The sequence below is a fragment of the Lutra lutra genome, chromosome 1 (assembly GCF_902655055.1).
Source record: "Lutra lutra chromosome 1, mLutLut1.2, whole genome shotgun sequence".
Lineage (NCBI taxonomy): Eukaryota > Metazoa > Chordata > Mammalia > Carnivora > Mustelidae > Lutra > Lutra lutra.
In genome coordinates this window covers 146,957,723-146,985,419 of record NC_062278.1, presented here as the reverse complement: position 1 = coordinate 146,985,419, position 27,697 = coordinate 146,957,723, and the positions used below count along the sequence as shown (strand labels likewise).

Genomic DNA, 27,697 nt, shown 5'->3' with positions numbered 1-27,697 from the left:
ACAGACACTAACGATCTAGTTTGGGGTAAAATAAGAAACCAAATGAGAATCATAGTATAAAATACAAAACAAGATGATGTATTGTATACACACCATTAAGAATGGACACGAGAGAAAGAGGAGAGCTGCAAAGGGTTAAGGGGTTTTAAGGATCAAAGGTGGACAATGAACAAAAAAACAAAAGCAAGGTCTTACCTGGAGAACAACAAACACAGGCAAGCCCTCTCTAGAAGATGTTACATTTCACCCAACTTTTCAGATTCCCCTAAACCTGCCAACTCAACAGCAGATCAGAACCATAGTCCAATTCTTTGCCTTTTGCCTCTCATTTTTCCCACATGCCCCATGTTTACCTGCTGGGTTCTCAACCAAGTATTCATTTGCTTCCTAGGACTTGGTTCACCACTGGTTGATTCAATTTTTTAAAAATCCAGAATTTTAGTAATCAGTAACACCCACTTCCTCATTTCACAAATTCGGACTTGTTTTATGATTTCAAAAGTGACACTTAAATATACTCAGAGCATTTAGGGGCACTTAAGGAAATTGTACAATCCTTGACACTAAATGTTCACTTGGATGTGTCTGTAATTTGGGAGTATGTGTTCCTATTATTATATGTATGAGAAAATGATGGGAGAAAGTCTTCCTTATGCAAATAAATCCAGTAATTTAGCAGCAGGCCACAAATGAGAAGCTAGGATCCCTGACTCTCAGACTAGCTCCTCTATGAATAGGGCAAAGCCAGGATGATGAAGAGTTATCTCAGAGCCCAGAGCTAGATCCACAGTCAGAAAGAGACCACAGGTCTCCAAAATCCCAGGTCAATGAGATTTGTTTTCTTTCCTCATTGTCCACATTTGCACTGATTTTCCCAAAAGTGGTCTTTTTTCTGGTGAAACCAGCATCTTTATTTTAAGAGGGTACATAGCCCTCTGATGCACACTGCTAATTTTCAAAGGGGAGAGCATCAACAAACTCACACATCAGTGATGGAAAAAGATGCAGTCGAGGGTACAAGAAATTAGGGACCTTTGGAAAGGCAGTTGGTAGTTCCATAAACTTTCATATTTTTCACATGAAATACAAAAAGGCAGAAGAACTTAACCTTTTAAATATTTTCCCACAACTGAATAAAGGCCTTGATGTGGAAAATCCAACACAATATGGTCATATTTCCCTGAGTCAAAACCCCTACCTTCTTCATTTATTAATCACATTTTGCTCTCATGGTAGTACTAGAAGTTCTCACTGACAAAATACCTAAAGGAAAAAAAGAAAAACTCACAAAGGCCCCCCAAAATGTAAAATAGTCCTAGAAGAGTGAATTGAAATGCTCATTTTGGTTTTCCCTGAGGTCTAAATCTCCTCAGGCACCTCCTGTGATCTTTTATTTAGAGGGAAAAAATATTCTGCTGCCCACCTATGCTTTCTCCTTCAGGCATTTAGCCCCAAAGAAAGAGGAAACATGAAGTTATTTTTAAAGAAAGCCCAAAATTTAAGAAATGAAGAAACAGATTAAAATGAAAGTGATTTTTGCAGGAGGCTGAAAGTGGAATCATTTAGAGTAACCCTGGATATACAGATTACATGTGATTAACTGTAATCTTTCATAAAGAATTGGAATTTGTATTGATAGAAAAAGCTTCCAGCTATAAGAAAACAAGAGTAGCAACAATGAACAACACTGATCTCTTTTCTCAAAGAAGCACTATTCATGGACAAAGGAATTGAAGTGGAAAAATAACCAGATTTCAATCTACTCTGTAGAGTGATTCCTACAAACATACACAGAGAAGGGGCTTAAATGAGAGTCACCTGAACAAAGCATAATAAACCTCGCGTAATGGCACATCTCCCAGGCTGAAGTGACTTCCTACACTTAGCAATAACCCAAAGAGGTCACCAAGACAAGCATCTCATCTAACACAAGTCCACTTAACCACTTCTGCCAAAAGAGATTCTAAAAATGCTCAAAGGTCTCCAGATAAGACTCCAAAGTCACACCCAGGAACACATTTCAAAGCTTAATGGCCTACACTAGCAGGAAATGATTTCAGGTAGGTAACTTAAATTACCCATCCTGGTGATTTAACCTGTTTCTTCTCTTTTTGATTTTAGACGGTAACTGCGGATCCTGCTTCAGTGACTAGCTCTTCCCTTACTGGAAATGCACTATCAAATTGCTCTCAGGACGAGCTGCTGTTCTACTTAACCTTTGTTTCTGGGTCTCCCTTCACAACACTCCAAATTCACTGGTGGCTCCTTGGAATCATGAGAATGAGTCGTATGCAGAGAAGAACAAAGAGACACTTCCATTTTAATTGCAAGGCAACTAGGAGAACCCCATTATGGGGCCTCTAAGAAATCCAGAGTGTGGGAGGAAACTAAGAGCAATTCTCAAAAGGATATCAGAAGACCCAGCGATTCCTTTCTAAGCATTTTTCCTAAAGATATTTCCTAACATTAACATTTATCCACGAAAGGTACCAACATTTATTTACAAGGATGTTCACTGAAGCGCTATTTATAATAGGGAAAAAACAGAAGCAACATAAAAGTCCAACATTAAGGGAATTGTTGTTTTAAATTATAAGAACATTGGGGGGAATATTATTCATCTGTGAAAAGCAATACTGTTACATGAGTACTAACACAGTAAATAATTCTGTGATGCAGTATATTGTATTAAGAGAGTAGGTTGGGGTACTGTATGTTCAGACTGTTATGATTTATGTTCAATTATATATAATCTGAAAATACTGGTCTAGAAAAATACACAATAGCAAGATCCTGGCAACAGTTATTGCTGGGTAATAAGATCATGAGTTTTGCTTTTCTTATTTTTACCTATGAGTATTTCCTGCTTTTTCTCAGAAATGAACATATATTGCTTCTGTAGTAGAAAAAATTCCAACAGTGACTTTATCTTTGGAACTTTCTCTTAAGGAATATGACTTGCTGCTTTGTACAAAACAAAGTAGAAAGCTGTAATGGTGCAGACCACAAAGAAATTAGGATTTAGACAAGGGTACATTCCAAAATGGAGGACATGTCAGAGACATGGCAAATGCAAAGACAAATGAGGGTTGAGAGTCAATGGTTTCTCTTCCTTTCTGCATGACTTCTCTAAAGCATTTGACACTCACTCCTCTAGAATGCCACTCCCTCTTGGTTTCTTCCCATCCTCTCCCTGTCCCTTTAGTTTTGGCTTCCACCGTTCTACAAGTTGCCCGAAGCTGGTCTCAGCTATTACTCTGTAACTATACCTTCCACCAACCTCTCTTCTGGCCCTTGGAATTAAATTTCCAATGTCCAGGAGTCCTACAGATCCATTCAAAACAAAGTCAAAGTCCAAATTGCTTTCTGCTCTGCACAAGGCCCTTCAAAATCTAGTTTCAACTTATCTATACAGGCTTAACAGTAGTGCCCCCCCATCACCAATAACTACATCATGCCCCCACAACCACATACACACACACATACCCCTGACCCACCATGTCTCTACCAAGTCCCAAGCATGAAATGCATGCAATGTCCACATGTCATTGCATACCATTTCTATTGCCTGGAAACTCCCCTCTCTCTTCTCTGCTTATGGTCCATTCTCAAGCGTCTTTCTCAAACACTCTTTCTTCTCTGATAATGAAGCCTCGGCCCCACTCTTATGTGGTCATATTTTCCACAATGCTTTCACAACATTACATGCAATCCTCCCTTATACTTCTTATCCCCCTTCCCAGGCTGCCCTTATTCCCCAGACAAGGCTATGAACAGTGTCATTACCCAACTCCTCCGTGGAAGCTGGGAAGGCGAAGTAGTCACTTCCCAGTCTCTCTTGCAGGTAAGGATAGTTGCATGACACAGTAGGGTTCATGAGACATCAGCACAAAGCTGCTGGGGAATCTCTGCATAATTGTGTTTTCCTGATAGCAGAGAAAAAAAACCACACCCTAACACCTCCCTCTTCCTCTCACCTTGATATCTGGAGCTGCAGAAGCTACCTTGCCAACATGAGGGCAAAACCAAGAGAATCACAGATATTACAGCCCTGACATCTGGGAGCTCTTAAACAACACCAGCGGCCACTAATCTGCAGACTTATTAAGTGAGAAAAATCAACCCTGTTTTTTCTAGGTATTTTTCACACTGTCTACTGTCTGCTGCATTCCTAACTGATATTTTTATCAACAAATTAATGTAGCAATAACTACTGGAGACCGACCAGTCTCCTGACATTATACTATTTTTATTTGTTTTGCTTTATTTAATCTTTAGGCATCATCCTTTCTATTTGCAGAATTGAAAGTTGATGTGCTGAGAAATTAAGTAATTTCTCAAACATCACACATAGCTATGAAATTTCTGAGCCAGAATTCCCGCCCATCAGAGCTGTCTGATTTGAAAGCTTGTTCTTTTCACCATTTTTGAAGACTGATTCAATGAACCTAGACCAAGAAAAGAGCTGTTGAAGACAACATGGGTTTGCAAGCCCAGCAAATGAGAAAATCCGTATCAGCTAAATCCATTTACCAGTTTACTGATGACTTAGTAGTGTGGGATAGAAAAAAAAAAGCCTTGCTAAAGGTGGTAATAGATGAATTCTTTCTAAACTGCCTTCACAAGAATTATCAATCCTGCCACTATTTGTCACAAGAGATTAGATTCTCCTCTTTAAAGCCAAAACAGTTACTGCCCAGTGCTCCATTTTCTTCAAGGTACTTGCAAATTCATTCACAAAGGAGACCCATGTTCAATGGAAGAGTGAGGAAAAGGTTGTTTAAAGCATTTGTGACAAAAAACCACCACATGAAAGAAAATGCCTCTGCTCAGAAGCAAGGAGGCCATATTTGGGATCAGGAATGATTTTAAAAGGAGTAGGAAAACACGGCCACAGTGTGATTTAAGGATCAAGAAATGCATGAGTTAATAAAAGAAAGAAGGAAAGAAAAAGAAAGAAAAGCATGAGTTAATTTATCCTAGAGATATGAAAACAAAAAGTCAAATACCCTCACTATATTGCTCTTAGGCTCATGTACACCATATTGTGGAAGAAAGGCAAAAAGCAATGCACCAGATAGGATATATTTAAATCTCAGTTCCACTACTAACTGTATCCTGGTGTCTGAAACACAATTAGCTTAATGGTCAAATGAGGGTGATACACTTACCTTGTAAGGTTTTGTGGGGATTATTAAATGAGATAACAGATAAGCAAAACACTTAGGTCAATGTCTGGCCTCAGTAAGTGTCAGATAAGTGGTGCTGCTGATGATAACAATAACAATTAGAAAGCAATGACAACAACAATGGTTCAGAAACACCTCAACTGGGTGGTGATCATGTTAACACTGGGGACAAAACAGGTACTTTAGATACGCAGTTAGAGTATTAATTAGGCACAGTGACTTGATTTTAAGTCCAAGAACACTTAGGCTAGACAAGGCTGATTGCTTCCTGTGGAAGGGCTGATATCTTGAAAACCTCACATTATTCTACAATAATCCTAAAAAAGGATGCTGGCATTTATGTTTATCAGTCCAAAGGGGTTCACCCGACCCCCGCCACTCATCATAGTATAAACAGCTTGCAATGCACTTGGCCACCAAATGTGAAATTATGTAATTCATGCTGAAATTTTTACAGTGGGTTTAGGTTCACATTATTTTCAATTGTGGATTCATAAAGTGAAGTACAATTAACTTTTGTCACAAAATTTCATGCATGCATAATTTCAGATCTCATAAAATGTGACTGTTCTCAGACAGGCCAAATTCTGAAGTCTGGAATCTCGAGCAGACATAGTTGTCTAACAAAAGCCATTCCACTCCCCAACCCCTACTCTTAGAGAACACACCTGTATCTGGGAAGCAGATGCTCCACAAGGTCACATTTCTCAGCTACCTTGGACTAGCCATTCTCTCCTACAGAATCTACATGGTGCTGTCACCTCCACATTCTTACCCCTTCCCTGACTGGATACAGGTGATAATTTGACCTTCCGGGATGGCAAACCATCAGATGGAAGGAGTGTGGGTCCCTGACTCACTGCATGAAGAAAGCCACCACTCACAGAGAAACATATATCTTGGACGGGGACATGAGTGAGAAGTTAAGTTTTATCATGTTGGAGACATTATGCATCTAAAGGTCTTTTTTTTTTTTTTTTAAACAACAGTTCAGCCTCTCTTGACTAATACAGATTCCATAGAAGAAAGTTCTATGAAAGATTTGAGTCAATGAGACCAGCTGGGATCCTTAAGCAAGAAATGAAAAGAAAATCTAGATACATGTAATTGTGGTCCTTCAGGAGAATTCTTTAAAATTGAACAACCAGCCTCCACTATGATGTCCAGCTAGTGTATCTGACAGGTATTGCTAATAGAGGAAAAAAAAAAATCTGCATCCATCAGCTATATGCTAAGTTTCCCATCTGTTTACGTAAAAAGCTTAGGTTAGTTACGGCCTCCCTAGGTTTAGAGAGGACCTTTGCTAAAGCTTCTGTCTCCACACAAATGAAAGCTAAGAACAGGTAGTGATTTGAAGAATCTTTCCAAATAGCTGGCCGCAGGAGCCCACCTCCAAGATTCTCAACTCTTGGTTTGTCGTCTCCTGCCACACAGAAGAGGGCTGGTCTGTGTAAGCAGCAGGGTACAGCAACCATGACACAGTGTGACTTCCCAGATTAAGTCGTAAAGACGCCATGGTTTTCACCTTCTTCTGAGCATTTGTTTTGGGAGAAACCTGCTACCATGTCCTAAGGATACTCAAGCAGCCTTAAGGAGAGATTCGCAGGGCCAGAGGCTCAGGCCTCCTACCAACAACGAGCACTAACTTGCCAGCCACAGGACAATGCCACTTCAGAAGCTAGTCATCCAACCCCAGTCAGGCCTTCATACCACTGCAGTCCTAGCTGACATGTGCGTGAAGCAGCTCCCGGAGAGACCCTGATCTGGAACCACCCAGATAAGTTGTTTGAATTCCTACAAAATGTTGAATGACCTACAAAAATGGTTGTGTGTGGAATACTAAATGCTTACTGTTTTTAAGCTGCTAATGGTGGGGGGAGGGTTGTAATTTGCTACGCAGCAGCAGATAACTACTTCACTAGCTTGCTTTAGTGAGAGAAGGAGAGAGAAAGAAAGGAGTGGGAAAAGAAGAGGGAGGAGAGAAGGGGGAAGAAAGAGGAGGAAAGAGAATAGAAAGCTAGCTAGTTCTCTCCCTAAGGCTGAAAAGCTTTGCCTATCTTTAGTTGTTTTTAATGCTTCCTAGAAGCCGAGGAAGACTGTGCCAGCGGTCATATAAGTACTATACTGAATTTTTTTCAACCCAGTCAATACGACGAAATCAGTTGTATATGTATAACAGACTCTTTCTAACAAGGCAGCCAAAATTTTATTCATGAACTGCTTACTGGCTCATGTGAACAGCAAATTTAAAGGTTTCTTCCTGGGTGTGAGTGTGTACGTGCTGGTAAAACTGGGGGGAAAAATTGAACATAGTGGCTACTTCAGGGAATCAGACACTATTTCTTAAGAGCCTCACATTTCACATAAAATGAAGACTTCAAGGCAATTTTATGCTTGTGAGGCTACACGGGACACTGAGCCTCTCCCATCCCATGATTGAGAACCCTCGTACAAGACTACTTCAGTTTTATCTTTCTTGACTGAGGGCACTTTAGAGGTGGGAAAAAAATCTCTCATTGCCTCCACATTGCGACTAGCTGGCTTGTCGGAAGTGTCACAGTGTTTGATCACACTGGCATGATTACTGAGGAATAGAAAGCAAGAAACTTAGGGAGGCTCATTTCTCTCTTTACAGTTTGCAGGAACCATCACTCGCTCTTACATTCTATTAGCTGACACATTGACAAGGCCTAATAATAGAACCCCACATCAGAAAACTATATCAGGAAGACCCAGAATAGAGCTGAACAAGACGGGGCCATACCTTATAATATACTACCAAGGTCAGAGCCATGCAATGTCTGATGACTGTTGAGCAAGAGCCACCGTTCTGACCAGCTGTCTGTGTCACAGGTCCAGTCTGTGGGGAATCTCCCTTGGAAATGGCTCATTTCTTTTTTTTTTTCCCAACCTGATTTTTCAATAAATTGAAATCTAGCAAATATTAAAGAATGACATGGTATTTTTATAGTAAGCTAACGGACCCAATTATAAAATTTCCATGAACACCACATTACTTTTTAACAAAATCAATTTGTGTGTATAGAGTCCTCTTTGCCTTTGAGGTGGCTGAGGCTGTGTAGACCAACACTTAAGCACATCCTACAATGATTCCCAACCAGGAGTCTTTAAAGAGAATGCTGGGGTTCCATTAATAATCCACATCACTGCAAAAAATGCAACAGCCCATCATGATTAAGGCTGTCTACGTTAAGTTAAACAGAGGTAAGTACGCTAGGCCTTGAGAACCAAAGTAGGACCAATGCCTGTTTTTGTAAACAAAACTTCATAGCAATGCAACCACATCCATTCTTTTACAAACTATGTGCAAGTGCTTCCAGGGGACAACACCAAAGGGGAGACAGAGGCTGTATGGCTCACAAGGCTGAAAGTATTTACTACCTGGCCTTTCACACTACAAGTTCCCTAACCCCTGAAATAAGGTATCACACTTCTCACTTTGGGTTCAGGATGTTCAGACTGATGCCGGACCCTTTCCTAGCTATCTCATGTACACTGATAGTTAATTTCTTGGTTTAATAAAGTTAAAATAACAAATTAGGTAGATTAAATCTTTCAAGATTTACGGTGGAGTCTACAGAAATTTCCTTCTTAACCAAGTATTGCCTTATTCATGCTTAACAAAACTTTTAAAAAATAAAATCTAGACTGCTCAAACACTTATTCAACAGCTTTTAAACTACTGGGTAAGTTTAAGTAGATTGTCTTTTTTTCCAACATGTTTTATTTAGTTGGTCACCAATACTTTCTAGAGTGGAATATTCTTAGCATTCTGTTGTGTTAAGAAGAAAACATGTAAACTACTTTGGATACAATGTTTTTCTTGATGTGAAAAGTTATAAGCATGGATTAATCCATATTGTACAAGATAAGAAAGTGCTTGTAGCAAAATTTAATAAGGGTCTAACAACTACAGGATTTGAACTCACTGATTTGGAAACACAAAGCATATACATTTTGGCAGTAAAAGAGAAAATCTTTGTTACAGTCTAAGGAAATTATTTTTCGGGAGGAGGATTCCCATCTTACACCTTCGAAGCAACAGAAAGAATCTCAAAGAGTATCAGTGTTGCTGTAAACAAAGACAATACTCTGAATTCTTGGTGTAGAGAACTTTCTCCTCAGACTCATCACTTCTTATTAGATCTGGCAAAAGGATGAATTCACAACTTTGGGAGTCCTGACGCTCTATGACAAGGAGAAGAAGCCCTGTCATAGAAAAGGTTTTCCTTTTTTCTTTTTTCAAGAATTTCCTTTTTTCTCTGCCTCTTGTTCCTTCACTAGAGGGACATTCTGCTTTAACCTCTTCCTCAAAATAATATCCCCATAAAGTATACATAAAGTCAAGACCCAAAGGTCCAGAACATTCTCTAGATCAGGGTTTCTCAACCTTGGCACTACCGATCCTTTGGGCCTGATGCCTCATCACCGTAGGAGGCTGTCTCATGCAATGTGGGAGGTGTAGCAACATCCACGGCCTCTACCCTCAACACCAGGGGTACCCCACCCCTGACTGACAACCAAAAGTGTCTGCAGATACTACTGAATATCTCCTGAGGTGTGGGGGGCAAAACTGTCCTCAGCTGAGAACCTCTGCTCTAGAGAAGAGTTAGATTTTTAACTTGTCCGAAGGTGGTTATTTCATTCAACCTATACAAACCAATACTTCATACAACTGGGACCAACATTTGTTCCTTTCCATGACAAAGTGGCTATGCTTGTTATCACAGTCATCACTGCCATGCTACACGGGAGCCTGACTTCCCTCAGAAAATTTCTCTGTGCTAGTTTCTCTGATTGTCATCTTCTGCTGTACTTCCCAGATTTCCTTCCCACAATGTAATCAACATGTAGAAGGCATCCACAGTGAGACTCACTTTTCAACTCAGTGTTTTCAAAACCTTCCCTGATTCAACAGCGGTGACGGAAAGCCTCTCGTAACTGATCAGGGCAAAAAACTACAGAGCCCGCTTTTCCTGAAGAGTCCACTGTGATAGACGGTTGCCTTACACACTGCACGTTAACAGAATTTCTTACCACAGTGCCAACAGTCGAATGTGGTTGTTTTCCTTGAGATCCTTTTAAATCCCCAATTCAATTACCATGCTCATTTTTCTGATGAATCATCAGCAGAAAGCCAGACTATTTTTTTAGAGAGTGATAGGATCCTCAGCTGGAACATTACTTCTGGAGGACTCTGCTTTACCTACTTGGCACTCAACACACAGGCTTGTCCTGAAGAAGGTGAGTCCTTGGTGCTTAATACAGCATGAAATTAACCCTTTGCAGAACTTCTAAGTTCTTAAAGATGGCTGTTCTGCAACTGACAGCGAAAGAAAAAGTGCAAACATAAAGCTAAATAATTGAGCCAAGTGTGTTGTGTTACTTCATTGTTTTATCTACACTTGATAGCCGCAAAGATGCAAATTTCAGCTCTAGGCCACAATTAAATTGAGGCATCAAAATAAAGACTTCACATCTATTTTCAAACATCACAGCAGCAGTGAAATGTTAAGTCTTCGGTATTGCTTTTCCCTCAAGGATTTCCTTTTTTCTCTGCCTCTTGTTCCTTCACTAGAGGGACATACACCAGCAAAGCAACATGTGACATGTTGACACTGCTGCAGATACCAAATCCCTACAGAATTCAGGGACTGTGCCATAAAGGAGGAGGTTTCTTTGAATTCCAAAATGGCCTCAAAGTCCCATGCTTAGGCTGTCCCTCGGAGCTGAGTGCTTTTGCGGGTAACGTCGACACATTTTCTGAGTGCAGTGAGGCTGGGAAGACACGACACCCACCTGTCGGCCGATTTTTCCCTTAGTCTTGCTCCCTGGACATGCACCTTCCTGAGTTGCTTGAAGCCGTTGACAGCACAGACGCTGCCATTCTGCCCTTCACCCTCAAAACATCCCAGTGGTGAAAAGGGAGCCCTCCATGGTGCACAAGACTCTACAATGAGCTCCAGCTCCTTGTCTTTCGCTCAGACATAGAGAAATAAGAAGGGAATGACTAATGGGCAATTATGGTTGCCTTGGCTACAACTCTAACTTCTGGCAGATATATTAATTTTTCTGTACTTCTGTGTGTTTAATACTTGTTTAAATAGTACATAAAAATACTCAAAAGGTGTCAGGATTACTGGCCTCGCCATATGCCTTTTTCTTTCTTGACGATTGTTTCCTGACCTGCATTCTCACTGCCCGGTCCAGATTACCGGTCACAGCTGGGATAGAGGAGACAGTGCTCACATCTCTCTCTCACCATTTTCCAAGCACTGCCGCATTCTGAAGATGATGCCTAGGGGCCTCCCAGCTAACTGGATGTGTAAATAAAAGAGTTTGAAATCACTTCAAGGTGTCATTCAAATTTTCATCCTAACAGGGAGGAAATTCACCACATTCACCCTGGGGCCATTTTCCCATCTCTTTTCCCGCTGACAAGCAAGTAATGTGCTAGACAAAGGCACAGCAAGTCCCATATTAACATCTTTTAGGACTAACTCCCCAGTACTCCTCTAATCTTAAAAAGATCACTCTTCTCACTCATGAATGAAAAAAAGAAATATAAAAATGGTCTAAAAAGGAAGTTTTCATTATCGGGCTTTTTTTTTTTTCATGTCCTCTCTTTTTCTTAGTTATCTCTACCTGAAACCCCTAGTAATCATCTCGAACTTAAATTATATTGAGCTATATAGGAAGAAGAAAAATAGGACACCTTAAGGGTATAACTTTGCAACTTAATACTCTTTATCCATTACATAATTCGAAATTATTCCCTGCATTGTTGTTGCAAGCATAGGGGCTTTGTGACGATATCAGACTTGGGCTCTCAGCAAGATCCCTCTGCCTGTGTGTTCTGACAAGTATCATCACCGTAATCCCCACAGTGTGAAGACAATCATTAGTAAATGGCAAAGAAGAGGTGTCAATGGTGCTTCAGCCACAGGTTCAACTACCCACTAATAAAGGCTCTAACCTTGGATAATAGAAAAGCCATCTCTTGGAACCACTTTACCAGAGACTGTTTTCTGTAATGGCCAAGGACAAATACCAAGATTCAGTGGAACACCTAAGCAAAAATAGCAACACCACTAGACAAAATTTCTGAATGAGATCTTGCTCTAGGCAGCCTCTATACACAACAACATAAGTAGTTCAAAGATAATTTGTAAGTAATTCACCGAGAACGTAAACCAAACCCTAGGAAATCATAAAATCTTCATCCTTGTCAAAGGACTGGTTTCAGAGCATCTCAGAGGGACTTCCATCAACAATGGCTATGGCAGACCTGAAGAGCTGAAGTCCGTGCACGACATGGCTACACAACAGAATTTTCTGCAATGATAGAAATGTTCTAGATAGGCACTGCCCAATGGGGGAGACTTTTAACTTAGAGCTTTAAAGCATTTGAAGTGTGGCTAATACAAATGAAGAATTTAATTTTTAATTTTATTTCATTTAAATTCCATTTGTCTTTAAATTGCCAAATGAGTCTACCGACTACCAGATTAGAGAATGCAGGTCTGGAAGCTGGTGGGGGCAGGGAAGCAGGGGGAGGGGTGCTGCCAAGGACTGACTGCCTTGTCCAGGCGAGTGCGAAAGTACTGCCAGGAAAATCATAAGCAAAAGGCAAGGAGATCCCCACAACTTCATTTTGCAGGCCACCTCCAACTGAAAAGGAGTACCTGTTTCCAAGGCTAAGGCTGAACTCATTAGGAAAGAGGGCTGTGATGAACTAGAGACATCTGCCATGAACACAGGGAAGGGGAGCTGGTGGCGCATTTGTGGTGATTTCATAATGCCAATAGGGTGAGAACTTGAAGTCTAGCAGAAGTAGAGGGAAGCAGAGGAGGAAGCCAGGTTCTGAGGCCAGCAGATAGATGGCTACTCCAGAAAACAGACCAGTTCATAGTTATTTCTTTACTGCCCTAAATGGATGCTCTTGTATAAACATGGTTAAGCAGGGATGCTAAATACACGCTTGTAGCCAGGCAGCCACGGGGTTACTGATGTCATATTATATATTTAGCTGTTTATTTATCTATTGTATTTATTTAGGTATTTACTTATTTAGTATCTGTCTCTCCCCCTAGAATGTGTGCTGCATAACAAGAGGGACCATTCTGGGCCAGAAAGCAGGTATTAAATAAAAGATGGTCAAAATGAGCATCCAACCATGTTCATCATAAATATTTTTGCAGGTGTCCCCCATGCAAGGTACTGTGCCGGCATGGAGGGGGTTGGGGAGAACAGCTGAAAAAGACAAACCTGGTTCCTAGCCTCATGGCTCATATTAAATAGCCAATTAAGAATTAAGAATATATGACACCATACTGGCAATACCATATTGACTTGTGCAGTAGGCAGGGAAACGTGCAAATAAGGAAAAGCTTCCTTGGGCATTAAACTGAATTTTTTAAGGCTGAGTTGGGATTCACTGGGTGACAGGGAAGTGGAGGGGGTTTGGGGAGAACATTCCAGGCAAAGTAAATGGCTTGGGCAAAGGATATAGGTAGGACAGGATAAACTCCAAAAGCTTAAAAAATAAACAAATGAAAACAAAAACACCAATACTACTGTCTTCCAAAGGGCAAGCAAGGCAGAGGGGTAGAACAGCAAGCTGTCCGAGTCAGTTCGTGTTGTTTCCAGAGTACCACAGCCCAAATTCAGCCCGCTGGACCTCCCAGATACCTGAATCCACCCAATACCATCTGAAGACATCCTTCCCAGGAATGACCACAATCCTATGGACCCCAAATTCCAACACTTTTAACTTTAATGAGATACTTTTCTATTCAATTTCTTAAATAGGGTCACAGAAAACCACTGGGAGAAAAACTCATTTACCTGGCTAAACAGAGACTTACACACACACACACACACACACACACACACTCAGACATGTGTAAGAGTCTACAAAAGACTTTGTTCATGTACTACTGAATTTTTTTCTAGTCTAGACAACTCTTAGAAAGGTAAAAATATTATCCCCATTTCAGTTGACAACCCAGAGGTTCAAAGAAAATGTAACTTGTTCAAGAGTTCAGTTAGAAGGGACAGAACCAGAATTCAAAGTCACAGCACCCCAATGTTTATAGCAGCAGAATATAAGAAACAGTGCAGAGGATCATAAGTGATGGGAGGGAAAAGTGAAGGGGAAGAATTCAGAGAGGAAGACAAACCATGAGAGACTCCTGATTCAGGGAAACAAAGGGAGGATTGCTGGGGGGATGCGGTAATGGGGTGATGGGCATTAAGGAAGGCACATGATGTGATGAGCACTGGATGTTATATGGAACTGATAAATTACTGAACACTACATCTGATACTAGTCATATACTACTATATATTGGCTAACAGAATTTTTTTTAAAAGTCACAAGTCTCATTATCTTCCCTACAAGAGCAGTTTCTTTCCAACTGAGGGCCTCATGAAAAATACTGAGTCTGATCCTTAGGGACACCAACCCCTCCAAGCATGGAATTTTTTTACTTTTTTTTTAAGTTCTTATTTAAATTTCGGTTAACATACAGTATACTATTAGTTTCAGGTGCACAACATAGTGATCCAACACGCCCATAAACCTGGGGCTCATCACAAAAAGCACACTCTTGAATTCCCATCCCCTATTTAACACATCCCCCCACCTACCCATCCCCACCCCCTCTAGTAACCATCAATTTCTTCTCTATAGTCAAGAGTCTGTTTCTTGGTTTGCCTCTCTTTCTCCCTTTGCTCACTTGTTTTGTTTCTTAAATTCCACATATGAGTGAAATCAGACGGTATTTATCTTTCTCTGACTGACTTATTTCACTTAGCATAATACCCTCTAGCTCCAGGGCAGCTGTGACTCAGTCGGTTAAGCATCCAACTCTTGATTTAGGCTCAAATCAGGATCTCAGGGTCCTGGGACCGAGCTCCACACTCTGTAGGAAGTCTGCTTGAGGCTTCTCTCTCTCCCTCTACCCCTCTCCCCACTCTCGCGTGCAAGTGTGTCCTATCTCTCTCTCTCTCTCTCAGATAAATAAATCTTTAAAAATGCTCTGTAGCCCCATACAGGTTGTTGTGAATAGTAAGATTTCATTCTCTTCATGGCTGAGTAATATTCCATTGTATATTTACCACATCTTCTTTATCCATTTGTCAATCAATGGACTCCTGGGGCTCTTTCTGTAATTTGGCTGTTGTAGGCAATGCTACTATAAATATCAGGGTGCATGTATCCCTTTGAATTACCATTTCTGTATTCCTCAGGTAAATAACTAGTAGTGTGATTGCTGGATAGTAAGATAGTTCTGTTTTTAACTGTTTGAGGAACCTCCATACTGTTTTCCACAATGGCTGCACCAGTTTGCATTCCCACCAGCAACGCAAGAGGGTTCCCCTTTCTCCTCATCCTTGTCAACACTTGTCATTTCTTGTGTTTTTGACTTGAGCCATTCTGACAGGTGTGAGGTGATGTCTCATTGTAGTTCTGATTTGCATTTTCCTGATGATCAGTGATATTGAGCATCTTTTCATGTGTCTGTTGGCCATGTGAATGTCTTCTTTGGGAAAATGTCTATTCATGTCTTCTGGTCATTTTTTAATTGGATTATTCATTTTGGGGGTGTTGAGTTTTATAAGTTCTTTTTATACTGTGGATACTAAGCCTTTACTGGATATGTCATTTACAAATATCTTCTCCTATTTCACAGGTTACCCTTTAGGTTTGTTGATTGTTTCCTTTGCTGTGCAGGAGCTTTTTATTTCCATGTAGTCTCAGTAGTTTATTTTTTACTTTTGTTTCCCTTGCCTCAAGAGACCTATCTAGAAAGAAGGTGCTATGGCTGATGTGAAAGAAGTTACCGCCCGTGTTCTCCTGTAGGATTATTCAAACTTGTTATTTATTTTTTTATTTTATTTTATTTTTTTTAAAGAAAGAGAGGATGAGCTGGGGTTGTAGGGAGGGAGGAGACACAGAGGGAAAGGGAGGGAGAAAATCTTAAGCAAGCTCCAGGCCCAGCACAGAGCCCAAGAAAGGGCTCAATCTCACAACCCTGAGATGGAGACCTGAGCTGAAATCAAGAGTTGGATGCTTAACCAAGAGGCAACCAGGTGCCCCTCAACCATGCAATTTTTTAAAAATTATTTATTGAGGGGCGCCTGGGTGGCTCAGTGGGTTAAGCCACTGCCTTCGGCTCAGGTCATGTTCTCAGGGTCCTGGGATCGAGTCCCGCATCGGGCTCTCTGCTCAGCAGGGAGCCTGCTTCCTCCTCTCTCTCTCTCTCTCTCTGCCTGCCTCTCCATCTACTTGTGATCTCTCTCTGTCAAATAAATAAATAAAATCTTTAAAAAAAAAATATTTATTGAGGTGATTCTCATCCTATCAGTGAAGGCCCTCCCCTAAAGAGCCTTCTCCAGCCAGGGAGACCGCAGCAACTTTCTAAAACACACTTACTTCATGGTTGGAAGCTATAAGGAGCTGCTTTAGAAAGTTCTACAGCCACTTATTCAGAAAAGTAATGATACTCGTCCAATTCAAATGCAGAATCTTGTTTTGAACTATTTTTTAAGTCAATTTGGAGAACCCGGAATCATTCACAGGCCCTCATTAGTTCTGAAATACAATGAGTCATTCTCAGACTCATGGATCAAATGCCCCAAAGCACTTTCAACAGTGTCAGCTCTCATATCCTGAGAGTCTGAAATGATCCACGCACTTACGTGTTGTCCTGTAACCAGGGTGACCAACTGTCCTGGTTTACCTGGGACCCAGGGTTTCCTGGGACAGAATGAGCTGGAGGCTTTACAGGCAATTCAATCCTCCCTCGTAACAGGTGCAGTAAGGGGGACTTACCCATCACCATAACATAAGAGAATTCAAACCAGGGCTCCCCGTGGTTTGCCTGAAGTCCTCAGAGCCTGCGGGATCAAACTGGGTTTGAATTGAGATCTGATTCCCAGGGGTTAGCCCTGCCCTAGCCCTCTGAGAAAACCAAAGCACCACAATTTAGCTGAGAGAGATGGACATCCTTGGGTACTAAAATGTAAATGAATACCTCAAACCTTCCACTTCTCTTGAGAATTCTCACCTTTCAACCTTATGAAGTGGAGAAGATCTTTTCAGGACTAAAATAAAACTGGGAGCACTCTTTTGCCTTAAGCTCAGTGTCCTGATTTGCATATCAATGCCAGCAGTGTTATTTCACCTAAGGCCTGCTTTTAAAACACCCTGAGCAGAGAAAGCAGTCTGGGCTGGGAAACTAACCAGTAAATTGTGGAGAACAGGCCACATCAGGACTTCATCAGGTACGGAGTCACACCTGATGAAGTGGAAAGAGTAGGAGTCCGACAGCCTTAAATTTAAATTCTTCCTCTGCCATATACCAGCTGTGAGACCTCAGGGCCAATAATAAGTTATTTGGCAGGCTTGCCATTGAGCATAAAATGAGATCACCCAATGTGAATCTACCTTGCTCCATGACTGGCACATGAAAAACACCCTGTAAATGTTAGTTCGCCAAGAAAAGAAACTCAAAATGACCCTTCTTTGTAATCTCCTCAAACTTCCACCAGGTTTCTGAAACCTAGACCTATGTGAAAATACTAGGTTATATCAATAAGAATACAAATAACTCAATTTGTTTAAAAACAAAAAACAAAAAACAAACAAACAAAAAAAAACAGCCAAAGATCTGAACAGAATTTTCACCAGAGAAAAATACAGATGGCAAACAGGCACATAAAAGGATGTTCAACATCATTAGTTAATAGGGAAATACAAATCGAAGCCATAACAAGATATTACATACCTACTGGAATGAGTAAAATTAAAAATATTGACTATACCAAGTGTTGACAATGTTGTGGAGCAACTGGAATTCTCAGGCATTGATGGCGGGAAAGCATGCTTGATCAGTACATTTGGAACAGCTATATCTGAAAACAGACTGGTAGTTTCTTATAAAGTTAAATACAACCCAGCAGTCCCATTCCTAGGGATTTACCCAAAACAAATAAAAATGTCTCTCCACAAAGAAAAAAAAATGTTTCTTAATAAAAGCCAAAAATCTATTAACCACCCAAATGTCCATCAACAGATGAATGGATAAACAATATGTGGTATGAAATAGTACTCAGTTAAAAAAAGAAAGAAAGAAAGACACCTACTGATAAAAACATCAAAATGAGTGAATACCAAATACATTTTGTCCAGGAAAATAAGTCAAATGCAAAAGACTAAATACTATTTGACTACATTTATACGAAATTTTGGAAAAGGCTGGGGGCAGGGTGAGGGAACTGTCTGCAGGAGGATGAGACAGAAGTCTTTGGAGGTGATGGAAACCTTCCACATCCTGTTTGGGGTGGCAGCTACACAGGTATTAGCAATTGTCAAAACTCACTGAACTATACACTTCAAAAGGGTGAATTTTACTACATGTAAATTATGCCAGGAAACCTCACTTCAAAGAGAAAATAGATAATAAAATAGAAAGGGTCTAATCTGGGGAGGAGGTTGCAATCCTGCAAAATGGGTGGCATGGGAAGTGTGGCAGGATGGACAGGGCAAACCCTGTCTCTGGTATTGTGAATGGAACTTGACCTGCACCTTTGGTTATGGGGAAAGCAAACCAAGAAAGGACAGTCATTTATTAGTTAATGTTTCTATATTGCCCAGTCTCATTTCATTTAGCTACTTCTAATGCTTGTTAGGTCAACACTTCACTTAAAAAAAAAAAAAAAAGAAAAAAATGTGTTAAGTTTCCCCACTTACAAAGAACTTGCCTTGTGGTCTCATTTCTCCGATGGCCCTCCCAACATCCTACAGCATCACAATCTGTGTATCAGTGTGTCTCTGCCATGAAACTGTGGGTATCTCTTTTCAAGTTTGTGATCGCAGCATCTGGAGGTGTATAAGGAGTGTGGACTGACTCTTCAAGGCAGCATTCAACATAAACGCTACTGATAAGGGCCCACTTTGTGTGAGGCACGGTGCCGAAAGAGTGTGCGCTCAGGAATGAACAGCTCACCCCCAGCCTATGCTATCTAAAAATGAGGAACACACTGTCCAAGGTACCTTCTCCTGCAGGACTCCCTCTGTAGGATGTAAAGTTCAAATGTAAGCACAGAAATGTATTGACATGTAGATTCAAAAGTCAAAGAAAATGCTTTAGAGCTTTGAACAGGAAACCAACTTGCTTTAGCTCAGGGCAGACAAAAAAAAAAAAAAAAAATGTTAATGTATTTCATTCCAATGGGCATGAGTTCCATGGAAGATCTATATTTTAAAACATCAGAGCCCAATCACATTCATCCTGAGATTATCTGTTCAGCAGATGTGAAACGTATCACTGATTTCATTTCATAAGTGGGAAAACTAACCTGTACATAAGCCACAGAAGACTTATTTTTCCACTGTATTCTTTCTTTTCAAATGTTAGGAAATTAACACTAAAAAAATATTTCATGTTCTTTAAGTGCCTTTTTCTGTCTGTAGCTGTCTGGTTCTTGCCTTCTCTCTTTGCCTCTACATCTCTCTGTTTTTTTGTTTTTTTCTTTTTTCTTTTTCTTTTCTCTCCCTTCCCTTCTGCTTCCCTCTCTGTCTCCTGTCCTGCTCTCCTCCCATTTCCTCCTCTCCCTCTCAAGAAGAGTTATACCAGTTATTTTGCCCCTGATATACACTCCCCTTGATCTGGTAACAGCACCTTGATTTTCCTCCCCAGGGACTATACCCCTTCCAAAGAGTACAATTTGCAAGAACCTTCAACGTAATGCCCGTTCTTCCTTGACCAAGAGGCAGATATCTGATCCAAGCAAGATCCATTAGATAACCTTGCCCTGGACTTTGGCTCTTGAGTAGAGTGACAGAAAGGCAAAAAGATGGCTAGAATTTATTTTTCTTGTGTCAGTGCCTTTGAGAGACCTTTCCTCACTTTCTACAACTTAGATCTTCTGAGATCTCCCGGCTGCAGTGTTTCTCAAAACCAGTTTTATCATTTCTCCCTTGATTCTGCAATTACCTTACAACCTTACAATAAAATACCCTTTTGCTCAAATTAAAGTCAGTTTCTATCTCTTGCAAACGAAGAGCCCTAAAGGATACAACTTTTTAGTTCAATCATTTCTTTTTAAGTCTTGAAATGTGCCACCACTTCTCCCAAAAAGCCATAAATGTCATCTGTAAAAGCAGACTAAGCATTTGCTTTATTATTTTATTATTTATTCTATTATTTTATTTTTGCATGTGCCCCTGGGACTTGGGCTGGGATGTAGGGGTCTTCTATCCTGGTCTTCCTTGGCTTTCCTGGTGAGAGAGGTCTATTGACAAGTCAAGATAAAGAATAACTCTTTCCTAATCTCCTGCCCACCACGAAAAGACATCAGGGCCCACAGGGCAAAATCAAGTCAATGAGTACCAGCTTGGCTTGATTGTCTGTACCACTTGCAGCCCCACAACCCTCTGGGGAACTGGAAATTCTAGGTGAACTTGGAGCCCCAACTCGTTCTCCTTTTCAGAACCCTGGATCACAAAGGTAATAATAATGATCCCAATTATTATTAACAATTACTGAGCAGTCAGTACCTATGAAGCACTGAATTACAAATCATATACAGTTTATCTCCGTTAAGCTATATAATAATAACTGTTATTCCTATTTTACAGATAAAAATATTGAGACGTGGAAAGGTCAGGATCTTACTGAGGTTAAGAGCCAGTGAAAGACAGAGCCAAGAGCAAATGCAGGTCTTTCTGATTTCACTCTTAATCAGAAAGCCAATACTCTTCATCACCATGACATCGTGCCAAATGTGGGCAAGTTTCTGCTTCTGTGCTGGAAATCAGAGTCCACCTGGCTAATACAATACAAACATGAAAGGGCTTCCATTATTTTTCATGCCAGCAACAAACACCCAAGGGGTTAGGCATCAAAGTGAACTGTCTTGATTTTATCAATTGCCTTTTCTCCTCTACTTGCCACTTGAGACTTTGCTGTCCTCTGTGTACTGACAAACCCTATCTTCCCTGGCACAGGAATGTTTTTCAGGATAAAATAAAAAAGAAGACTATCACTCCCCATAAGTTAACAGCACTCAAGAGTTTTGCCAAAGCTGTAACTCCCATAGGGCTCACTGTAACAGGTTGCAGAGCTCTGGGGACCTCAACCTTTGTACTTTGCAAGCTGCTCCTACCCACCAGAAAAAAGGGGGGAAGAGTTAACCCCAATCAAATTGGGCTCTTAAATACTCTCTCAAAGATCTCTCAGGTGTAAACAAAGTCTTAAACCCTAGAAGGATAAAATGAAAATCATCAATATGTTTGCAAATTCATTCAACAAACATTGACTGGACAAGTTGAGCTAATAGTACTGTGCCAAAGTTAATTTCTTCATTGAGCTATACAAGGCAGCATGATTAAGAAGGATATTAACATTAGAGGAAGCTGGGTAAAGGGTATATGGGAACTCTCTGTCTTATGTTTGCAACTCTTCTACAAATCTGAAGTTATTTCAAAATTAAAGGCTTTTAAAAAATGTACCAACAGGCTGGGTAAGAGATTCCCTTACAGCAACCTTTGTAAGATGTTCAATTTAGGACAGCATGACTGTTGAAATGAGAATAGTCATGTCCATCAGTGAAGTATCACTGTAGGAACAGCACAGAGTCTCTCTAATCCTAAACCACAAGAACATATTTTGCAAACCAAGGCTTTAAGGAAAACTGAGCAAAGAAGTGAGCTTGGTCATGAAACTCACATCCAGGCCATAAACATGTACTTCACAGTAAATGGTAAATGGTTCTGTGTGTGTGTTTGTGTTGTGGGGGGGCAGAGAGAAAGAGAGGGGAAGAAAAGGGGTGAATACATGAATGAGATGAAGCTAAAGCAGAACAGAAAGAATCATTTACATCACTCATCTGGGATCAGGAGAAGAAGTCACAGATTTGTATAAGTAACTAGATATCACAGATGGAATGAGTTCCTAGGTGCTAGTCCTCAACACAAGGGCTTTAACTTTTCCAAAGAAAGTTTAGGAAATACTTATCCAAGAGTTATTCAGCATAAGCAACACATTTCAGAAACGTCTTGAATAGCTCTAGGAAATGGAATATCTAAGGCCTAATGCAAGAAAGTTTTGAGGATGATCAAATGGGTGGGTGGGGGGAGCTCTTTCAAGGACAGGAAGGTCTCTTACTTAAGGGCATAACCATGCATCTGCAAGACCAGAAGGAAAGAGTTCTGTCCAGTTTAGAGAAACTCTTTTCTGATACAAGGAAGAAGTGCTTGAGATAATGGGTAAGGAAATACCTCATGAGGTCCCCAAAGAGGGGGACCAACTTGTCTTTGGATGTCATTGCAAGAAGAGGAAACTGGTTTTTGTAAAGGTTTAATATAAACCTGCCTGAAAGCAGAGAGGAGGCATAAATTGTTGATTTAGGGTCTACGCCAATTCACAGAATCAAAGCATATATAGCACGTAGCTGCTTTAACAGACAGGAATCAGGCATTGTTATTCTAGGAACAGATAGTGCCAGTCACATCATGAAACTCTGGTGTAAAAAATCCTTTGACTGATCCAGTTTTCTAACCTCTTCTCCCATTTCAGAGACTTTCTGAGGATGTACAACCGTGCACCTGCAATTCAGGAGACAAGCTGATCTGGCACTGAGCTCTGATTTCTTTTCCAGTAAGACAACTGGGGTAAATTCATGAGAAAATAAATCATGGCTCCCATATCAGAATCTAAAAAAAAAAAAAAAAACCCATTACTCCCCGGATACTTTATTTTGTGGGGAGAGGAGTCTTATTCACTGATACCCTATTTACAGTACCTTTGCTCTGAGGAAGATTTAAGATAAATAATAGAGCACTCAAAACTCATATTTCTTTAGTGTCACGAGTGAAAAGAAAATTCAATTGTTCATTGCATTACGTTTGTACATTATTGTATTTAAATCCTATCATGAAAATAGCCCCACTTCACCCCAAAGAGCTGAGTAAAACCACACTCCACTTTATCCCACTTTGTGTTCCATTTATATTTTAGTACAATAATTTGGTCAGACACCCAAAGGCCTCCCACTAATGAAAGCAGGATTTGCTAAGAAAGATCAATTTATAACCTGCCTTCATACCCATCAAAGACAAAAAGAGTTATTAAAGTCTGAAACACAGCAACGGGCCTCAAACTCAGAAGAGCCAGTAGGAGAATACCAGAAGCAAATGAAGGGTTAACACAGCTGATTTCTGGGTTAAGAGAAGGATGCAACATGATTTTTTAAGGCAAGCACCTGGAGGGAAAAAAGTAATATTTTGTTTCCACCTCAAGAAATTGCAGACAAACGTAAAGCAAATCACATCAGTGGAATACTCAATTATCTGAACATGCTAATTAACGATATGTAATCAACCCGCTTTCAGGCCTTTCTTCACCTGCTGTAATTTCGTAGTGCATTGCCTTCCTTATTCCTCACAACCGGTAGAACATTAGACAGTCTGCATGGTGCATCAAAGGGAAACAAATAAGCACAGATTTTTGCTGATGGCAGGAATTTCTCACGCTCAGGGCATATGAACCAACAATATGGAAACGGCAGCACTGGCTGAATATTTTAATTATTCCCCACACCTATTCTGCAAAAGACACTTAAAGTTCGATTAGGTAATATGATACTCAGTAACTGTTATTTCATAAAACTGAGCGCACACAGTCATTTAAAGTAGTAAATATGCAGTCATGACAGAATTAAATATTCATGAAATCAAGAGCAACCGGAAAACTGAGGATATTAGAATATTAAAATTCATCATAGTTTTTACAATGTAAATCTTGTATGCATTCGTCAGGCACCCCGGTTCCGTCTAGTGGATGTTCAAATTCCAGTTCCATGGTAGACTGCCATTTAAATTACAATATTCATTTGGGTAGATAAACAACAATGTCAATCCTTACCTCAGTTTCAAAATGCAAAACAATTTTGAACATTTGCAAATACCAACTTGTTAAGCGAGTTCATCTCCAAATACAGAACAGCAACACTCAATGTGATCCCAACATGTGTCGGATATTTGTTTAATCCCCTAGGACCTTCCAGAAGGTCCAACAGAAACCAAGGCAATCTCCTAGAAGGAGGACTCGTGACATGCAATTCTCCTCTAACCAGGCAAAGCGGCTATTTTTCCTGCACATTTCCTTAAGGGGTCAAAAGTGAGAAAGTATATTGACCGACCCTCCTTGGGTTCGGGTATCCTGATTTGTTGCACCAACTTTTTCCCAACATGAGCAGTCAGTTTCAAAACGTATTGACAAACGCATGTGTACACTTTACACAGAAACGACTAAATAACGCTAGCTTCCACAAAACGGAACTCCAAGCGTGAATGGGAGAAGACTATGCTCAGAGACCAAGCTGTAATAAATACACTCTGATGATATTACCAAGGCAGTATTTTCTATGCCATTCCCTTTACTTTACAATTTTCTCAACAGAAGAAACATCAGCACCAGAGAATGATGGCATTTGAGCAATTTTGTACTGGAATCCAATTACCTGAAGAACTCCCCTCTCCACAGTAAGAAGTAGCTATCCCCTGGTCTACAATGACACAGCAGGGCAGCAAAAGATTACCAGGGCTCCTCTGCTGCCAGGCACCTGGTCCCTGCCCTCCTAGCTAGGAGGGCGCCAGCTGAGGGGGAGGACCTGGAATTGAGAGCTGGGTTCGGCAGCGCTCTCCATTCTGCAAATGAGCCAAACTTTGCTCCCATTGTTGCCATCTTAAGGTTGATGTCACCTCCCTCCAAGGAGTCTCGGAAGCCACTTGGCAGCTCCCGAAGACACGCTTCCCCTTGACCTACATCATCTAAATAAGCCTTGGTTATACTGTGTGGGCAAGCAAAGGTCTCTCCACACGGCTCTCCGGAGGTGCCGTGCTCTACCCTGGGCATCACATCGCATGTACCAGAAGACTTTTCTCGGCACACACCTCTGAATACGGAAACCAGGACAGACTCCCGCACACGCCTTCCAGTTCGGAAAGTCACTCTCTCCCATCGACTCCCCTCAACCGCACGCCTTCCCCACATCAGCAACCCCCACCACCACACAAACGAGGGGAGGGGGTGGGGGAGCGGAGGGGTTAAAGTGACAGCCACTACTAGAGATCCTCGGTTTTGTTCAAAAGGTGTCACAGCTCCAGCACTGTGGACCTACCTTGCTCTCTCCTTTCTCCCTGCTGGGTCTCGCCTCGGGATCGTCGCTATCCTCCGCGCCTGCACTCTCACCGCCGGGCACTTCATCCTGAGCCAGCGGCTGCTGCTGCGGCTGCGGCTGGGGCTGGGGCTGGGGCTGGGGCGGCTGTGGCGGCGCCTGGCAGGCTCCGCCAGCCCCCTGGGAGCGGGGGATGGGCTCCGGGCGCGGAGAAACTCCCTCAACATCCATCTCCATCTTCCCATTCACTGGAGGGCAAGACAAAAGCGGAGCGGGGACTTGGCAGCGGCGCCCGGCGGCTCCTCAGCTGCCCGTGGCACGCATGGCTCGCCGAGGAGGGGCCGCCTCCCGCGCGCCCTCCCTCCTGCCGCCCTTCGCCCGCGCTCCCCGCAGCTCCGCTCGCCCGCTCGGCTCGGGCGCTGGCGGCGTCTGGGCCGGGGAGCGCGGGGAGCGGGGGGCCGCGTGTCCTTGGAGCGGTGGCCTTCGGGCGCCCCCGGCAGCCCCGCTAAGCAGAGCGCATCCCGGCGGCGGCGGCGGCGGCGACGCCTCCCAGCCGCGCGCCCAGCCCCGGGGCCGCCCGGGGACTTGCTCTCCAGCCGGGCCTCCAGATTCGCGGTGCTTTCCAGCCTCTCCTGGGGCCCCTCGGCGTCTCCCCTCCCCTCCAACCTTCGGAACAAAGTTACTGGAAGAACGGCCGGGCGATACGGACAAGGACTAGGGGCTGCCAGGTGCGAGTGAGCCCTACCATCCCCGCCCGCTGACCAAGCGCCGACCCCTCACCTTTGCCCTCGCCCCGGCGCCGAGGAGCGGAGGAAAGGAGGGGTTTCCGACCTGCGCCAGGTGGTGGCGGCGAGGACCTGCGGGAGGGGGAGCATGCGGAGGGCTGGGGGCCGGTGCACCCACCCCTGAGCCCCCGCGACCCCCACCTCCGCGCGGGCCCGGCCCCCCGCCCCGCCCCCCGCGCCGAGCGTGTCTCCGGGGTCAGCCCTCCGGAGCGTGCGTGAGTGTGTCCCCGGGCTCCCGCTCCTCGGTCTGCTCCGCCGCCGCCGGCTCCGCGCCACACAGCCCCGCGCTAGAGAACTGGAGTGAAGAAGCTGCGGAGCCGGCGGCCAGCTCCGGGCAGGAAATCGACCTACCCTCGCCTCCGGCCCGATCGCGGGCAGGAACCGGGAAGGGGTGGGGCCCCGCGTGGACCGCGAGGACGCGAGGCTCGCAGCGCGACGGAGTTGGGCGTAAAGGTCGGCCAGAGAGGGTCGATGGGGGAGGCGGAGGGTGAAGCGAGAAGTCGCTGCCAGGCATTGACTGCAGCGTGCCCCGGGGTGGGCGCCAACTGGGCGCCGCCGCTCCCAAGTGGCGAGCTCTCCTGTGCTGGAAGGGCGTCCTCCGCAGGGCAGGTCTCCAGGAGGTTCCGGTGGTGACCCCAGGCCGGGCAACGAGCTGCGTCTGCAAATGTAGGTAGATAGAGGTGACAAGGGTAGACTTGGAAATTCTTAAATCGGGGCTCACCGACAGTCAGGTGATCAGCATGACTTCTAAATTTAACACCACTTGGTCCTGGGGAGTAGCTTACAACTTCGCGGGAACTGCTAACTGCAACTCTGTACGTCCAGGAGGGACCCTCCTGCAGCTATGGAGAGAAATAGCAGATTATTAAGAACCTGTTTAATATTAAATAGAGCCCATTGTTCTGGGCTTTGAGTTCCATAATGCCCCCAAATGGATCAGCAGATAAATGAACTATTCATGCATTTCTTAGCAGAGGGTGGCCTTTTTTCCATAACATATAATGTATCACAGATAACGCTTACCTAATGAAACTAGAAAATTGCATTGTTCCTGACTGCTTTGCATTAACTTAAGACAACTTTTCCATATAAAGACACTGTCTCAGTAGATGCAATTACACAAGAACACATCATTAGGTCCTATCCTTCAATGCAATCTCTTAATCTCTGACTCTGCCTGTAAATGTGACAGAAATTAATTGCCACTTTAATTTAATCGGTGTAGACAGCCAATCTGGATATTGCAATGTGAACATGCTTTCTCAGAGAAAAAAGTTTGGGGACTGAATTACTCATTTGCTTCTCTTCAGAATTTCTAAAAACCAGATTTCAAGCTCATTTTCTAAGTTGGGAACTTATTAAAAATAAAATGAGCTTGCATTAGTCTGAAATTCACTGTATGGCATATGACCCTTTATGTTGTAAGACATCAGCCAGAAACATACATAGTAATAAATCAATTCTTGTCGTATTTTTATAACAGTAAATTACATTATGTGTGTAAAGTGCTTA

At 42.4% G+C, this 27,697-nt stretch overlaps 1 protein-coding gene across 9 annotated transcripts in view; it reads right to left on the bottom strand.

The window, feature by feature from the left end:
* The window catches only part of RBMS3 (RNA binding motif single stranded interacting protein 3), a 1,359,637-nt gene extending 1,332,777 nt beyond the window's left edge, over window positions 1-26,860 (bottom strand). For 6 of the 9 annotated variants that reach the window (XM_047738869.1, XM_047738849.1, XM_047738857.1 and 3 more), the window contains exons 1-2: window positions 26,537-26,847; window positions 25,404-25,648 (exon numbers count right to left, since the gene is read on the bottom strand). In XM_047738869.1, the coding sequence (XP_047594825.1) occupies window positions 25,404-25,648; window positions 26,537-26,699 (408 nt within the window). In that variant the 5' untranslated portion in view covers window positions 26,700-26,847. Of the gene's footprint in view, window positions 1-25,403; window positions 25,649-26,180; window positions 26,258-26,536 lie in introns of all 9 variants that reach the window. The other 3 variants (XM_047738902.1, XM_047738838.1, XM_047738862.1) reach the window with 3 other exon arrangements.
* Between the last annotated feature and the right edge of the window lie 837 nt (window positions 26,861-27,697).